The 17679-nt window shown below is 40.7% G+C and overlaps 1 protein-coding gene across 1 annotated transcript in view; it reads right to left on the bottom strand.

Annotated features, from left to right (window-relative positions):
* The window catches only part of tok (tolloid-like protein 1 tolkin), a 68355-nt gene that overhangs the window by 8250 nt on the left and 42426 nt on the right, over positions 1–17679 (bottom strand). The window contains exons 7-13 of the mRNA XM_019061247.2: positions 16220–16456; positions 14297–14419; positions 13571–13719; positions 12616–12811; positions 11824–11946; positions 9682–10038; positions 1231–1484 (exon numbers count right to left, since the gene is read on the bottom strand). Coding sequence (XP_018916792.2) covers positions 1231–1484; positions 9682–10038; positions 11824–11946; positions 12616–12811; positions 13571–13719; positions 14297–14419; positions 16220–16456 — 1439 coding nt within the window. The remainder of the gene's footprint in view (positions 1–1230; positions 1485–9681; positions 10039–11823; positions 11947–12615; positions 12812–13570; positions 13720–14296; positions 14420–16219; positions 16457–17679) is intronic.

Genomic DNA, 17679 nt, shown 5'->3' with positions numbered 1-17679 from the left:
GTGCAGTCAGCGCGGCGCAGCAGCGGAAGTTAAAATTATTAACCAACATTTATGTTTGTTCTTTCGCAATTTTCCGTTCATTTTTTATAAATGGAAGGCATTGTCCACACAGAGATATTTTTATGGAACTTATTTTTTGCGCAAAGTTCCGTGAACTTTTGCTATTAGTGTTGACAGGGCTTTCGCAAAAAATTTGTCCAACACGAGTAAACGCGTCTTATGCACCCCTTCCCCTCCGGCATGTTCACTTGATGGTTTTTATTGATGTCTCAAAACGAATAAGAAGAGGGCGGCGAAATATACAGAAATGAATAAACAGATGAAGTATACAATTTCAGTGCATAATGAGTTGAATTCGCAACATTTTTCATAATTTTTTCTGAATATGACATGGTTGAAAAATAGATTTTAAAGTAAAAAAATGTGCTGCTTTGTGGAATCATCTGGCATCATTTCCCTTTTAAACACTTGTATTTCAGCAGATTAGGTCATTCTGTCATATTCCTCCAAAAAGTGTTTAATCCAGAAATGAAGGACATCCTCGTGCTCAGTTCGCCTAATAGTTTCATTCTCAACATGAAATTTACAAAATTTCAAACACCTGAAAATCTTCAATTTCTGACGATTTCGTCACCTTCGGGCCAAAGTTTCACTCGCGGCATGCAAAGTTTAAAAATTCCCGCCGCCATTTTATTTTTTTACAGAGAAATTATTCAACGAAGCTGTCCGAGTATTTCACTGAATTTTCCTCGTGCTACCGACAAAATTCAGTGACATTTTCAAACAGATTCAACTAACAATTTCTCTGTAAAAAAATAAAATGGCGGCGGGAATTTTTAAACGTCGCATGAAGTGCGTCCGTACTTCAGCCGGAAAGTGACGATTTGGCGGTTCACTCTCCTGCGGGCTGATTATTGAAATTGATGGACAAAGCAATAGACAAAGAAGACAAAAAGGATATGGAGGGATCCTATTGGTGGAAGCGGGTGGATGCAATGGACAAAGGACTAGGTAACAGACTAAATAACGGTAACCCACGAGAGACCCGATAGTTAGTCCATTATTTACCCCCTTAGTCTATAAAAACCACCCACTTCAACCAATAGAATCGCCGTATTTTCCTTATGTCTTCTTTGTCTATAGCTTTGTCTATAAATTTCAATAATCGGCCCGCTGATCCCCCGCTGAGTATCCTTTGATGGAAAACGGTCGAAAGTTGATTCAACTGACCAGTTTGATGCGGTGTCCGGGCGTGGTGGTGAAGTGCCAGACGCAGTCCTTCTTGTTGGGGTAGTTGTCCGGGTAGTTGGGGCTCGTGATTTTCCCGGTCGGGGCGGTGATCTCGTACTTGCACTCGCCCTCCTTGCAATCGTGCCCGTTCTCGTGGAGTGTGAACCCGTTGTGACAGGAGCACGAGTAGGAGCCCACCGTGTTCCGACACTCGTGCTGACAGCCCCCGTTGTTCACCGCGCACTCGTCCTTGTCTGAAACACCCCCGATCACGCTCATGGATCAAGCTCGAGTATACACTAGCCACTAACGCCAAACATAATTATATGCTTCGGAGCCAAATTCTCCAGACTAAGGGCCGCATTTATACCCAAGTGGCACAGTGGCTAAAATGTTTTTCAATCGTTTTCAATGTACCTTTAGCTATGTCCGCAGCAATTGTTGTTACGAATATCGACGGCGTAAGTCAGCAATCACATATCGACGGTGAAAGTCGGCAATCACATAACTCGTTTGCGGTGTCTGAAAATCTCCGCCTCTACGTCATTTTTTTAAAGGAGAGCAAATTGACATTAGATCTTGAAGTTTTTGCAGAATTTTCTTCGCATTGAGAAGAAAGATCATGACAGTTTTGAAGAATTGCCGTTGAGTAGTTTTCCATTTAAAAAATAAAGTATGACAGGAAGTCTGCGACGTCGCAAACCGAGTTATGTTTGCCGACTTGCACCGTCGATATCTCGTATGCTGTGTCTGAAAATCTCCGCCTCAATGTTATTATTTTAAAGGAGAGCAAATTGACATCATTCCTTGAGGTTTTTGAAGAATTTTCTTCGTACAGAGGTGAAAAATCACGGCAGTTTTGAATAATTGCCGTTGAGCAGTTTTATCCGTTTAAAAAATGAAGTATGACAGAAAGTCTGCGACGTCGCAAACCGAGTTATGTGATTGCTGACTTACACCGTTGATGCTGATCTCAACTCATTACATACTTGACTCTCTGGAGGCGTCGTTTAATGTGCAAAAGTAGAGCACCCTATTGGAGAACAACAGAGGTGAGATTTGAATGAATCGCTCAATTCCTACTTCGTTCGTTCTCCGAATGATTGCGCTACTCGCGCACAAAAAAACGCCTTCGGAGAATCGAGTATGTAATGAGCTATAATCAGCACGCACAACATATTCGTAACAGTAGCGTGGCGTGAATTGCGATAAATCGATTGTTGTGTCACTTAAACCTATGGTAAAGATCGATAAACAGGGTGTTCGCAGCGAACACCTTAATAATCGATTCTTTACCATAGGTTTAAATGGCATAACAATCGATATATCGCAATTCACGCCACGCCACTGATTCGTAACAACAACTGCTGCAGACGCAACAGAAAGCGAATTGTTTCGTTAAAAAAAAGAGTATGATAGGAAGTGTGCATGTAAAGAGAGGATATGTATTTGATCGACATGAATCGAACGAAAAATAAAAACGTGAACCGATCACTGCCGATTCAATGGACAGAAAATTAAACAGCGGATCAAAATCAGTGGAAAACTTGCACTCATGCACTATGAAAAGAGGGTTATACAAAATCGGCGATTTTGCCCCCCTCTTGAATTTTGCCCGGAGTTGGATATGTTGCTCCCTATCACAAGACTCGCCTTTTCCGGCGTTGGCAAGTTCACCCGAATTTTTTCCCGCGCGCTACAGCGTTGCCAAGTTGAAAACAGGCAAATTCCGTAAGTGGCATTAAAATTAAGCCATGAAGTTGCGGTTTTATGAATTCGCAGTGGTTTTTTACGGGCAGCACGGGCCCCGGTAGCAGGGACCCAGTATCCCCCCCCCCCCCTCGTGGCGGGCCTGGTTGCTGAAAAAAAATTGTTTCCCGCAACCTCCTATACAATGCTCCAGTGACCGCATAAGTTGGCCCGAGCACAAACTTTTCGGGAAGAAAGGCTTCCCTTTCCTGGTTTTTCACTTAATATCCGTCGGAGTTTCGCATATCTTCCGTTTCCCCTCATCGCAGCTTCAATCTAATCGCATTTGCCCGGAAACTAGGACCGCACATCTTATCTGATAAAATCGTTCGCCCTTTAGACCGATTTTGGGGGATTAGGCTAGACTAGTCGATGAGTAACTGTTGGTCTAATTTCATTAGTCATTACGTGAACGCAGAAGAAAAACGGGGTAAAAGAAAACACTAATGCGTGATCAATTTTCAAGGACAATAGACCACTAGACGAGGTACGAATTTCAGCATTCTGATGCATGTTTCTTAACCAAAATTTTACGTAAAACACGATGCACACAACGAAAATTACCGAAATTAACTCCTTACGAAGATATTTAATGATTCTTAATGCGTGAATTCAAACCACCCGCTCATGAAAACTCAATGCTCTACGTGATTCACATCGCGCGCCAAACGTTATCACGACAGTCTCTGCGATATAAAAATCTGGCAACCTCAATCTTGACGCTTTGGCTCAGTTATAGCAAATTGCTAATAGTTTGAACAACACATGATGGGAAATGAACATTGCTCGATTGAGAAGCTTGCTGAAACCGTTGTAGTGGGCGATTTGACTCATGTATAGTTTTGAGTTTCTTGTGAGCGGGCAGTTCAAATTCCGCGTAACCAATGTGAAATAAAAACGTTAATATCTTCGTTAGGAGTTGGTTTCCGTAATTTTCGTTGTGTGAATCGTTTTCTACGTGAAATTCTGGTTAAGAAACATGTATCAGATCGCTTAAATTCGTACCTTGTCTAGTAGTCCATTCTGTAATTTCTCCTACGATTTTAAATAGATTAAAACGCGTGATATCCAAAATCTATGCTCAGATTCGGATTCCCCGCGAAAAACTAATGCGATTGCATACATCATATGTTAGAATAGCGTGAAGGAAAGAGGTTTAATGACGTATACAAACACTAATGTGTGATCAATTTTCAAGGACAATTCTGTAATTTCTCCTACAATTTTAAATAGATTAAAACGCGTAATATCCAAAATCTAAGCTCAGATTTGGATTTCTCGTGAAAAATTGATGAGATTTCATACATCATATGTTATCATAGCGTTGAGGAAAAAGGTTTAACGACGCGTATAGATTCTGTCGTACAGCCCCTTTGAACTACGCCGCCGCGCGGGTCGCCCGAGTGAAACCGAACGGGGCGGCGCTTCAGTTTCGTCGCGAGGAATTCCTCACGATAAATTCTTCTTCTTCCTCCTCCGCTGACCCACTGAGCACTACCCATGTTGCCACGTTGCATTCATATGCTCAAATCAGTATGCCTACGTTACGTCTCTTTCCTTCACGCTATGATCGGGTATGATACATGAAGTTACATCGATTTTTAACGAGGCTCCGAATCTGAACCGCGATTTTGGATATCACGCGTTTTAAGTCAGATTTTCCAAATTCGAAAATCCGAAATGACGGACGTGGCTTAAAATGCAATATTGGCTCTTGTTCGATGGATTTCTCTGAATTTCGGTGTCAGTGTATGATACATGAAATCGCATCGATTTTTTACGAGGAATCCTAATCTGAGCTTCGATTTTGGGTATTACGCGTTTTAAATCAAAATCTGTCAAAATTCAAAAACCTCAAAATTCGAAAATCCGAAATGACTGAAGTGACTTAAAATGCTATCTCGGGTCCTGTTCGATGGATTTTTCTGAAATTCGGTGTCGCGGGGTATTTTTCGACGAGAAACTCGAATTATTAGTCAATGTTTGAAAATTCTCAAATCCAATAAGGCGGACGTGGCCCAAAATGATATCTCGGTTTCTGTTCGTTCGAGTTTCGTGAAACTTTGTATCACAGGGTATTTTCCGACGGGAAGCTCGAATTTTTAGTCAATTTTTGAAAATTCTCAAATCCAAGATGACGGACGTGACTTAAAATGCTATCTCGGCTCCTGTTCGATGGGTTTTTCTGAAATTCGGTGTCGCGGGGTATTTTTCGACGGGAAACTCGAATCATTAGTACATTTTTGAAAATTCTCAAATTTAAGATGACGAACGTGGCCTAAAATGCTCTCTCGGTTTCTGTTCGTTCGAGTCTCGTGAAACTCGGTACTATTGATCCGAATAAATTCTTTATTTCAAATTTGGGTAGTTTGAGCGTTACTTTAGCACGTCAATGGGAACTTTTCGGTGATAGACAGGGAAAATGACCTCTGGGCGTAACGGTTCCGTTCTCTGCTCAAATTGGAAAATTAAAATGAAGAAAACTCCGGTATCTGAAGTTGGTTCTATTGTGGTATACTGAGTATTGCAACGAGATAACTTACATTACAAAATGAAGAAGAGACTTTCAAAGATACCTACTTCAACGTCGGCTCGATTACATGGTATCTTGTGGACCAAGCTCACGTTTATCATCTTTCTTTAACACGATATTATTCAGTGGCGTGGCGTGCTTTGCAATATATCGATTGATCTGCCATTTAAACCTATGGTAAATGATCGATTAACAGGGTGTTCGCAGCGAACACCTTAATGATCGATTCTTTACCATAGTTCCAGATGAAGAAATATCGATAATCGATCATTCACGCCCTGCCACTGATATTATTTCACTTTCTGCCGTTATTTTTGCACCATTCTGTATCACAAAACGAGTAAAAGATATTTTACAATGCTTATGGTAAATACCCATTCTTCCGTGGCAATACGGCCAGGCCCGCCACATCCCACCTCGGGCCCTGGTACCAGTTTTACGGTCCGGGCCCCAAGCACGGCGGGCGGGGGGGGGGGGGGTCCGAGGGGCATCCCCCGAGAAATTTTTGAATTTATAAATCTATTTGAACGCATTTTGAAGCTTCCATGACGAATTTTTCCATCAATTTCTGCAGAATAATTACGCTTTTTTTTCTACTTTCAGCACAAAATACTTGCGAATTATGTTGCTTTCAAAACATCTGGAAAATTTTTATTTTTTTTGAGGGGGGGGGGGCTTATGATACTATTTTCAATTCTAAGGGGGCCCCAAATGATGCTATCTCGCGAACCAAAGGTTTCCTCGCAATCTATAATATATTGATGGATGCGGAATCAAACTCACTATCGATTAAACAACTTTTCATTCGAATTTGAAGAACGCTTTTTTGGGTATTTGCGGATTTGTAAAATTTGTCGAATTTAAAAATAAAAAAATTGGCAACGATGCATGTTAAAATTAATGCAACATTAAAAACATGGTCATTTCCTAAAAGTGCGTAATTTTTAGAGAATTTTCGTTTAAACCGCAACTTCATAGCTCAATTTTAATGCCACTTATGGAATATGCCTGTTTTCAACTTGGCAACGCTGTAGCGCGCGGGAAAAATTTCGGGTGAACTTGCCAACGCCGGCAAAAGGCGTGTCTTGTGATAGAGAACAACATATCCAACTCCGGGCAAAATCCAAGATGGGGGAAAAATCGTCGATTTTGTATAACCCTTTTTCAAATTGCAGTATCTCAAAATTCGGGTCAGCCAAGATTTTGATTTTTCGCGATTTTAAGTCCACATGTACCAACGTACCATAGACTCACCCCCTGCAAACTGTTTTTGGGTACAGTTTTGTCGCATTTTTTTTGGCTTCAAGACCACTGTGCTCACTAATGACGTGTGTCGACCTCGTGTCTTCGGAGATTCAAACAGTCTTCTATACCTCTCGAAAAGGGAGGAAGACAATATTGTTGAAAAACTGTTGTGGCTCGTGAGGAAAAACTTAAAGAGAGAAGAGAGGAGTTTATTCTCTGTTTATTCGGTTTTTTTTTTTTTTTTTTTTTTTTTTTTTTTAAGAAATATTCCGTACCAAGTCAGGATAACCTTGGAAAACCCGACCAGAGTATTTGGTTGAGTATAAAAATTCATTTCTGAATAAATATTTTTGCTCCTTCAGACTTTGAAAATAAAAATATAAATTGGATTTTGGTCGGAAATCGAAAACTTAATACTTAAAGTTTTTTGTAGCACTAAATATATTAATTTGACTCCGTCAAATTGGTAAAAAAAATTATCACACTCAGATCAACTTGCAGCCGAAAATTTCAATGCAAGTTTCTAATTTAGTTAAAAATTTTGAACAGTAACGCACCTCTTTTCTCCGTAGATTCCTCGAACAGTCAATAATTATGAGCTGCGTTATCCAATCAAATATACAACCAAGTTAAGTTAATGTCGTCATAGCTTGATTAAATTTGTTTTCTGCATGTTTAAGCGAAAATAAAACGGAAAGAATCCAAGAAATCAATTTCAAGGTACTGAAAGTCTACTAGCATTTTATCATTACAGAAAAGGACAACTATTTTGCGATTGGTAAGTTCTCTATCGACGGTGAAACTACCAAACCACGTATCTCGGTTTGCGACGTCGCAGACTTCCTGTCACTTTATTTTTTAAATGAAAAACTACTTAACGTCTAGTCTTGAAAATTTCTGTGATTTTTCCTCTTTGTGCGGAGAAAATTCTGTGAAAATTTCAAGGAATGATATTGATTTGGTCGACTTCAAAAAAATAAAATTCGAGCGTAGATTTTTAAACACCGCAAACGAGATACGTGGTTTGGTAGTTTCACCGTCGCTATATTCTCTTTATCGAGTTACTCGATCGTCCACGTTAAGTGTTGCAATTCAGACGGTGAACCTTCAAGACAGAGCAGTCAGCATAGAATATTTAGATACGTCTGTCATCGGATACCACTTGATTGAAAGAGACTTAAATTCGTGTGAAAAAGGAAGAAAAAGCGATGGAAGGAATTTAATTTAAACTCTGACAGGTTTCAAACACAATAATATGGGTCCTCGGTGACGGATTACACTTGGACCTGCAGTATTTAATAAATGAAATATTCCTGTGCATGTATTTAACCGCTATTCGTCTGACCTCTTTTGTTTTTTTCTTCGTTGTGGATTTGAGTCGTTTATTCATGTTCATAGGACCACTCTTGAGTTCCCGAAAATAATGAAAGAGGAGACAAAACTCGGCGCCTGAGCCCGCATTTGGACTCCCAAAAATACGAGCATACTTTTGGTGGTCCCAGACTCTACGCGCAAACAGAGGGGTCCTTTATTGGGATCTCGATAGCATTGATGATATGAAGGTCGAGCGTTGCCGAATGGAGTTTCTTTTACTGTTTTTAGGAATAATTTAAATTGCCGTGCTGTTGAGTCATCTTTTTAGATACTAAATTTTTAATAACTGATTCAAATTTTAGCTCGAAAGTACATCTACCGAGAAATGTTTCCACTGAAAGGATTTGTGTGATAACCTCGCTTTTTCTTGCTATCACCGCAAATGGGGATTTAAGGGCCTCTTGATTTTTATAATTTATTTTTTAATTATATTTTTGTTTCGTGGTCGAGGAGGGGGCTTGACCAACCCGAAACGTCCCAGATTTTTTTATGTCTCTGTTTTTAGCCTTGTTTACCCATTGTTTTGTATTTTTTCTAGTTAAATTATTCGGGCTATCTTTGTGTATTATCCTCCTATCAATGTAGTTAACAGCTTATTAAAAATTCAGTGCAGAGGGGTTGGCGAGAGGTTTGTACTCTAGACTTGTAGGTTCCGAGGGTGATTTTTTCGCAATGTTGTGAATTTTGATGGGTAGAACTCGTAGCCTCTGCCTCGAAGAAGTTTATTTCATTCAATCTGTAGTCAAAAGAGTCTAAAAAAACTTCAGATCCGGTAAAGGACACACCGGGGGTCTCAATAATCTGGTGCTCCCATTCCCATTGCATGTCCGTCAAAAGTTCCTGGATTTGGAACTTTTTTGTTCCAATTCCTCCCACTCCATGACCGTCAAAAATTCCGGGATTCCTTTCAGATTTTTTCCAAAAGATCCGGAGCATTTCGGGAATTTCAAAAGTTCCGGGAAAAATTCAGGAGAGTCTCCAAAGTTCCGGAATCCGGAACTAGTTCCGGGAAATGGGAGCACTTCAATAATCGTGGACTCTATGCGGGGTACACTGAAAAAAAAATATCGGTGTTTTTACTAAGAAAAGGGTAAAATTACTTAGAATTCAGGGTTCTATTTGATCCCAGTTTTTTCTTGGTAGAATTACCATTTATGGAATTGGTAACATTACCGAGAATCTAGGTAAAATTATTGAACTTTCTCGGTAATTTTACTGGACCCTGGTAAAAACGCCAATATTTTTTATCGACTGTGGTAGAATTACCGAGATAAAATGGCCAAGTTACCGGGAATCGATTACCAATAAAAGTGGTATTCTCACCTGAAAAAAACAGTAAAAATATCGGTTTTCAGGTAAGCTTACCAGTCGATCTTGGTAAAATTACCAATAATTGGTAAAAAAGTGAGATGGTAAAGGTACCAACGGACCTTGGTAAAAACGCCGAGAATTTTTTTTCTGTGTGGACTCTGTGCGGGGTAGGGGGTAAAATAGGGAAGTGAGAGAAGGGAAAGAGGGAGAGCCAAGAGTGGGGAAAGTGCGAGTCTGACCTGTGAAGAAAACGGCGGCGAATCCAGTTTTTTGGACGGAGTTGTCGGAGGTGAACTCGATGCGGAGGTGGTTGGTCTCGGAGGTGATGGGCGGGGGGAGGCGGGAGCCGCAGTAGTTGCCGTGCTTGAACGTCTCGCCGTTGGCCAGGATGCTGCGGACGTCGACGCTGTCATACTCGCACTCCTGTTGGTGAACGTTGTTGCCCTCCAGGTCGAAGTGGGTGAAGTTGAGGGTGATCCGGTATTGGCGCCGGGCCATGATCTCCCACACGCACCGCTTGCTCCCCGGGTAGAGCTCCGGGAACGAGGGGGACGTTATCGTCCCGTTCTGCGCCTCCAACACGCCCCCGCAAGCGTCTGAAACAACGACCCCGCGACAACATCAATAGAGAAAAACTAGAGTACTTGGATAGGGAGAGTACCGACAGATCTGAAACTCCGAAAGTCCATCAGGCCTTCGCCGATGCCTCCGCGAATAAAATTAGGGCCCAAAAGGGCAGCCAACCTATGAATTTCAATTATCCAGAGCGATTTACTGATACTATTGTTACGAACCGTCCTTTATTAAGCACGTGTTTGACTCAGTTTTTGCATAAATTTACTCAATTTCGCGGAAGAACGCTCATTTCTGTACATTCTTGGCCATCTTGGTTAGAATTGGAATCTGCGGACTGGCAGTGAAATTTTGTGCGTTAGAAGTTGGTTAGAAGGGTGGCTGCACTTTTGGGCCCTAAGCCCTCCATGAACCGATCTGTCGGTACTCTCCCTACACAGGCACTCTAAGAAAAACCAAAGACAACGAGAGAGCATCCATTGGTATCTTGGCAATGGCGGGAGTTTTTACTTTCGGGCGGCTCCAACATTCGATGGAGTTGTTGCATGTGTGAGGAATTTGCGATTTGACTATTGATTCTTTTTGTAAAAGTTCGCGAGAAACACAATAGTGCCACTGGTTTTCCCTGAAATCAACTCCCAAGCTCAAAAAAGCTCTCAAAGTTGAGGACGTAATGGAGGGGATAATCCCACGCTATCCTGAGAGTCCACCTCTACATCAAGACAAACTCTCCATGCGACAGATAGGGAGCAAATACATTGACAGGGCTGCCACTTTATTTGGGGACTCCAAAACTGAAAACACGGCAACCCTGCTAATGTATTTGCTCCCTATCTTTGCATGGAGAGTTTGTCTTGATGTAGAGGTGGACTCTCAGGATAGCGTGGGATATCCCCTCCATTATAGCCTCAACTTTAAGTGTGTTTTTTGAGCTTTGGAGTTGATTTCAGAGAAAACCAGTGGGACCGTCGTGTCTCTCGCGAATTTTTACATAAGAATTAATAAGTCAAATCGCAAATTCCTCACACATGCAACATTTCCATTGTTGACCTACGTGAATGCTGAACAACATGTTGGATATTTGGACGTATTTCTGTCAAGCAGAACTATGTGCAGGTGCGAAGAGAGCAATGATGACAAGGACTTGAGATGAAAAGGAGAAGCCCTCGGCGCGCCGCCGGCCGGTCTGCATGTAACACATTTTAGCGCCTACAAGACTCCATGAATACTTCACGCATTGCGTCAAACGCAGTGCGGTCAGCAGCGGTTGGCGCGAAACTCATAGCGCCTACAAGGCTGCATGAATACTCCACGCATTGCATCAAAAACAGTGCAGTCAGCAGCGGTCGGCGTGAAACGCATAGCGCCTACGAGACTGTGGGATACTTCACGCAATGCGCTAATCACAGTGCGGTTGGCGCGGTAGCGGAAATTAAACTTATTAAACCATGCTTTACTCTTCCACAATCTTTTCGTTTAGCTCTTATAAATGAAAGGCCTTGTCCACACAGAGATAGGTTTACGGAACTTAACTTTCGCGAGAAGTTCCGTGAAATTTTGCCAGTGTAGACAGTACTTTCACAAAAAATGTGCCCAACACGAGTAAACACGTCTTATGCACCCCTCTTCCTCCAGCTCGTTCACTTGATGGTTTGTATCGATGTTTCAAACGAATGAGAAGGGGGCGGCAAAATACAGGCGTTGCATGGGCGGCAAAATACAGCACTTGGTGCGGTTCTTCTGACTTCATCGGCGTAAAAAGTTTCATTTTTTTTCTTTAAAAAAAGGAGAAGAAAAAAAAATCTTACCATCGCAGTGTTTATTGTCAGAGTGCAATTCATAACCGATCATGCAGGAGCATTCGTATCCCCCTAAAGTATTCACGCAATGATGTTCGCAGCCGTGATCCGGTTGAGTGCATTCATCAGACTCTGAAAAAAAATGGAAGGTCTTTGGTAAAAGGCATTTCTATTGGTAGAATTTGGGCCACATCATGTACACGGCCTTTCATATAAGCTTGTAAATAAAAGTTTTAAGAATCAAAAACCATTTGCCCAATCTGGTCATCATGCATCGTAGCAAGCCAAAAAAGTCAATACATTTTGAGATTCTCTGCGGGAAATGATGCATCGCAAAATGTTTATTTTTGCGATAAAGGAGACCGAGTTAACAGCATGCCCTGAAATTTTCGCAGAATGTTCTTCAAGCATCAGAGAAGAAAAATCATCGAAGTTTTCAAGGAATGCGACGTTGAGTGGCTTATGGCTTAAATCTGAAAATTGACAAGAAGTCAGCAACGCCGCAAACTGAGATTGCATTTTTGCATGTTTTCTTGATACAGAACAAAGGAAGGGGAGTCAGGAGGAGAGAAGGTTAAAGTTCCTGAAGAGGAAATTCGGAAAATATTGAATATAATCTGGTGACAAGACTTTTTCATCTAATATTACTGTAATACATATAAATTGCATTTGCACTGCGAAACTGGACTTTCATGGTTCCGAAGGGTGGAATACCCGGTCCGATGTGGATCGCATTATTCATGCTCTGCGGTTCTTTGTAAGACTCCATTAATATGCTAAAGGGGAATTCCAAAGGGCTACCTTTGAGAAATGTAACGGAGAAGCCTGGCTTTTGAATTGATCCATCCGAAACGAACTTGACGGAGAGCTTATTGCTGGTCGATATGATATCGGGAGGAAGTTTGTAGCCGCAAAACACGCCAAGCAACGGTGAATCTCTCTCGTGTCCGTCCCGAATCTCCACGTAGTCGTAAACGCAGTTGTCGTGATTTTCCACCTGCGCCAGTAAAACTTGTATCAAAGCTTGCAGATTTTGAGATCAACTACACTATGTCCGTGGCCAAAGAGCGAAACCACGTATCTATATTGCGATGTTTCTAAATGTCCGCTCCCACCTATTTTTTATTATTACGAAGAAAACCAACCATTTTCGTGGCTTGAAATTTACACAGAATATTCTGCTAGCAAAGAGGAAAAACCAAGAAAGTTTTCAAGAAATTACGTCGATTAGTTTCCCAAAGAATTAATGAAGTGTGACAGAGGTTTGCAAAGTCGCAAATGGAATGATTTGGTTTCGCACCTTGGTTCTCGATGTATGCGTTATATTATCTTCTGTTCTTCTTCTCATTTTCTTTGTTCAGTTAAGATAAGAGTACCACTGGTGGTCAATAACACGGACCATGACCATTGACTGAAGTCAGCAATACACAATTAAAGTTAATTATTAATTAAAATTATATAATTAAAAAGTAAAAATAATAATTGAAAATAAAATCATTTAAAACATTTGTTTGTAAGAGCAGTAAATACATTCACTTATTCTCAGGTGAGGCCAATAAGTACCTATTTATGAGATGGGGGAGGAGGGCCATAATTAATTCTTCTTGAAAACTGAGGATAAATACTTTCATGAGAAAAACAAATTAGACAATTTTGAACACGCACCTTCTCCATCTTTGGCTTCTAAAATTAATACGGGCAGTCAGCAATCTTTCCAGCTTAATCTAAAAATCGAGAGGAGTGATTCGAGACTTACATCGAAAGACTGAAATTTGAGGGCAACCTGAAAGTCAGGGGGTGCGGTGAGTCTCCAAATGCATTCCTTACTTGGCTGGTAATCCTCTGGGTATCGGGGAGACTCCAAATGCCCTGTATCATCAACGAATAAGTCACCTCCACAAACAGCTGAAAAGTTTAATCAACCTGTTTCATAGAGGAGAGAAGTAATTACAGGAGCTTACAATAAGGACACCATTTGTAGGTATACACAACGCAGGATGTTATTAGGAAAACAGTTAATTTAAAAAATGTATGGTTGTTTTTTAAGTTGGCTAGTTTGTATAGGTCATCGATTTAAGAGTAAGGGATAGATGTACACAGCTGGCCGACTCTTGAGATTCGATCGATAGTTAGTCCAATGACTTCGATAGACGGATAAAGTTGAGAGGTATGTAGAGTTATTGATCAAAATCGCAAATGATTACATTTGTTGCATCGAAGAAGGTATAAAATTCCTGTAATCAATTCGTCAGGTATCATACACAAATTCACCAGTAACACGAATCATCGTAAGCTGAGAATGATAAAAAAAATGGTCAGAGCGAGCGCCTTATTTTGACTGTATATGCAACAAAGACTTCAATTATTGAGTAAGAATATTTGCATTCCGGCGTTACCGTTGACGCCAGCTTTCACGCTCGCATGCGCTTCAAACTCAAATTATTTAATTCTCTACGAATAAAATCTGAAGTAATGAAAATACCTTCATAAGTTGCCGCAAATCCTGTGTGATCTGCCTGCTTTGACGATGTGACGTATGTGATGAGCATTCTACTGCTGTTTGATTTTATTGGCCCGTGAATTCTTCCACTCCCGCAAAATCTACCTGGAATGGATGATAATATAACTAAAAGGAACGCATAGCCTAGACGATTTATACGGATACGGAGCAAATTGTATTAAATATCTCTTAAGTCTGACAATCTGTGCACGTATGACACCCTAGCGGCAAAATAACCGGTGCCGCGGAGTTGTCGAATATAGATCAATTTCTATTAGAGCGGCTGACTCAAGTGTAAAATGAGTTGGAATATGACAATCGTAAATCGAATGGAATATCGAATATCGTGGGAGAAGGAGAAGACACGCGAATAATTAATCTGCAGAGTTGTAAATAGATAAAAGTGCGAGCGCGTATAAGATTAGCAAACTGAGACTCCTTGTGAGTCGAATTGCATATCCGATGAAGTGAAGGAACTTTGGGTGAGCCGGAGGATCTGCTTCGTAGCAATTGACCAGTAGACGGAGTACGAATTTAAGGATTCTTATACATGTTCCTCGAACTGAATTTCACGTAAATTACGATTCGAAAATTAATATACGAATTAAATACGGAAATTACTGGAATTAACGCCTGACAGAGATACCGACGTTTTTTATTGCATGCATGTACATACACTACACGTTACTGCGACAGTCAGGTGAAATATGACAATCCTAATATTACGGCACTTTGACCCAGCTATTGCATATGCACAGTGTATACATTTTTAACAAAACAGGGTGGATAAGGAGCATTACTAATTGAGAAGCCTACCAAAACCGTTGTGGTGCGCGATTTGACTCACATAAAGTATTGTTTTTCTTGTGATGGGGCAATTCAAATTCCCCATAACCAATCTGAAAAGAAAAAATGTCGAATTCTGAAATCTTGGGAGTTAACTTCGGTAATTTTCGTCAAGCGAATCGTAAACCTACGTGAAATTCTAGTTAAGAAACATGTATCAGAATAATTAAATTCGTACTTTTTCTGCTGGTTCATTTCATTGGGAGCTCAGTACCGCGCCTTCGCTCGGTCCCCTTCAACCTCGAGCAACTATTTTAACTCTCCGGAGATCAAATCGCATACCTGACGAAATGAAGGAGTTTGGCGTGCATTTGCTGAAATGCAATCCAGAGACTTTACCAGACCATTGCGCCTGAATTAGATAGCGTGTCTTGTTCTTCGTTTACAGGAGCTTACCGGAGATGCTGCGACTTTTTGGTGGAACCTTTTCCAATTTCCCATTTTCGTAAACACATTTTCGTGATTTTAGCTTTTAGTTTATTGATTACGTCAGAAACTTTCACAGCACTCCCTTGCGCTTTGCGCTACCTGGCCGCCGCAGTCCCCTATATCCTGGCACAGACTTTTTAAGGAGTTGGTTCCCCTTCCTTTTTTTTAAAAAAAAAGTAAGAAAAAAAGTAAAGTGCCTTCAGTGAAGAGTAATGACAAGGCGTTTTACAAGAATCATAGCCTCTCAATTTTAAAAAAAGAGTTAACGTTTAACGGCGGCGTGGACGTCCAGTAAAAGGTTGGTGAGAGGGAGTGGAGGGGGAGATCAGACGGTGTAATCTGCCCGATGATTTGTGGGAGGATCGATTCCGATGACGATTTGGAGTCGGAGAGCGCTCTAGTGCGCTGAGGTAGCGGCTTGATACGTCGTACGTAACGTTTAAGGGTATGGCTTCCTGGACAGGTACTCTAAATAGTTTTTCTTCTTTATTTTTGTTTTGTTTTTCTAGTGTGTGCTAGTGTGACTTCTCGGCGGAGAAAATGATGAATTACCTACATCAGTCACTCAGTTTTGTCTGTTTTAACAGGAAATATGGGGTTGTATTCAGAAGATATGTTGTGTTGACGAACCGAGGACCGGGGATTTGTGCCAGTATCCGTCTCGAATCTCCAAGTAGTCGCTCCGACAAGACTCGGACTTGAAGATGTCCAGGTCCGTGATGTTCAAAATTATCCTCTCCCCGTGCGTTGCAGTTATTCGCCACTCGCAGCGCTCTGGGATGGCTCCGGAGCCCACATCTTCAGCCGGCCGTGGGTAGTTCGGTGACGATAAGTTCCCTGTGTTTTCCTGTAAAGTTCGCCCGCAGCCTAAAAAATTACAGAGAAATCACCGTAAAAATAAGTCATTTGGAGTTAAAAAGTAGGGGCCCCTCAAATGGACCGAGTTCATCAGAAAGGAACCAACATACATTCTCGAAATAATTGAGTTAAGTATGTTTTGAGTTCCTCTAGTTATTTATTTTCTTCTGCCAAAAACTCAAAGTCGAAAAAAATATTAGTTTGTGAAAAGAGGCGTTAAAGTTTACTTTCTACACTGAGTCTTATGGAGGAATAAAACTTCAAACCTCTTTTTCTCAATTTCAACTTGATGTGGGTTTGTTCTTTTCTGATTAACTCGGTCCAAATAGTGCTGTCCACGGAGCGACAAAACTTTAGTCTCGTTTATGTCCTTCTGCCACTCAAGTGGCATTTTGCAATTAAAATACTGAATTGGTAACTTCTTGCACTAATTTATTCACTTCAAATAGCAACAAATAACTTCAATGAGAATTGAAACATGAATAAGAATGAACATTTCAACAATAGGAGCCCCTTCAATTAATAGAGATGCAATATACACAACTCTCCGACGCGGCATCTACAATTTTTCCGTGTAATCTCAATTCGCCGCATCAATATTTTCTGCAGCATTCTCTGAAATAATCGCTGCAGCAATTAACAATGCGCTGCTTGAGCAGGGGTGGATTTGCACATGCCGAGGAGCTAGAGTCGGGCGGGGCTGAGGACAAATTTTGAGTTTACCGTAAAAATATCTTACCAGAGATTTTCTTCCGCATATATTGATTCCTACAGTGACTGCACCCATGCCTCGTTTTCTCTGAGTGTTACATTCTTGTTTTTTTTATTATTTTTTTATTTTTTTATTTTTTTTTTTTTTTATCATAAGACATTCAGTACAGGGAACAGAGAGAAAGGGTAAAAAATCGAAAGGGGGATGTACCTATTCAATTGCGATCAGGTATATTTGCTTTTTTGCAGTTTCTATGATGATCTACATATAGGAATACTGCCTTGCTAAGGAAAAACGTCGTATGAACATTCGAGAGTTGCCAAATTTTACCGGATAAAAAAAGTGTTTTTGAAGAAAGTTGTCTATCTTTGCCCTTAAAATTTTCAAATATTTTAGATAAAATTACAAGAAAAATTATCTGAAAATTTTGAAAAAAATAAACATTCACAATTTTCCCCGTAAATTCGTTTTGCATTGAAAGAGATATGGCAACGTCTGGTGGATCATACGACGTTCCTCC

The sequence above is a fragment of the Bemisia tabaci genome, chromosome 3, assembly GCF_918797505.1.
Source record: "Bemisia tabaci chromosome 3, PGI_BMITA_v3".
NCBI lineage: Eukaryota > Metazoa > Arthropoda > Insecta > Hemiptera > Aleyrodidae > Bemisia > Bemisia tabaci.
This window is presented reverse-complemented; position numbering and strand designations above follow the sequence as displayed.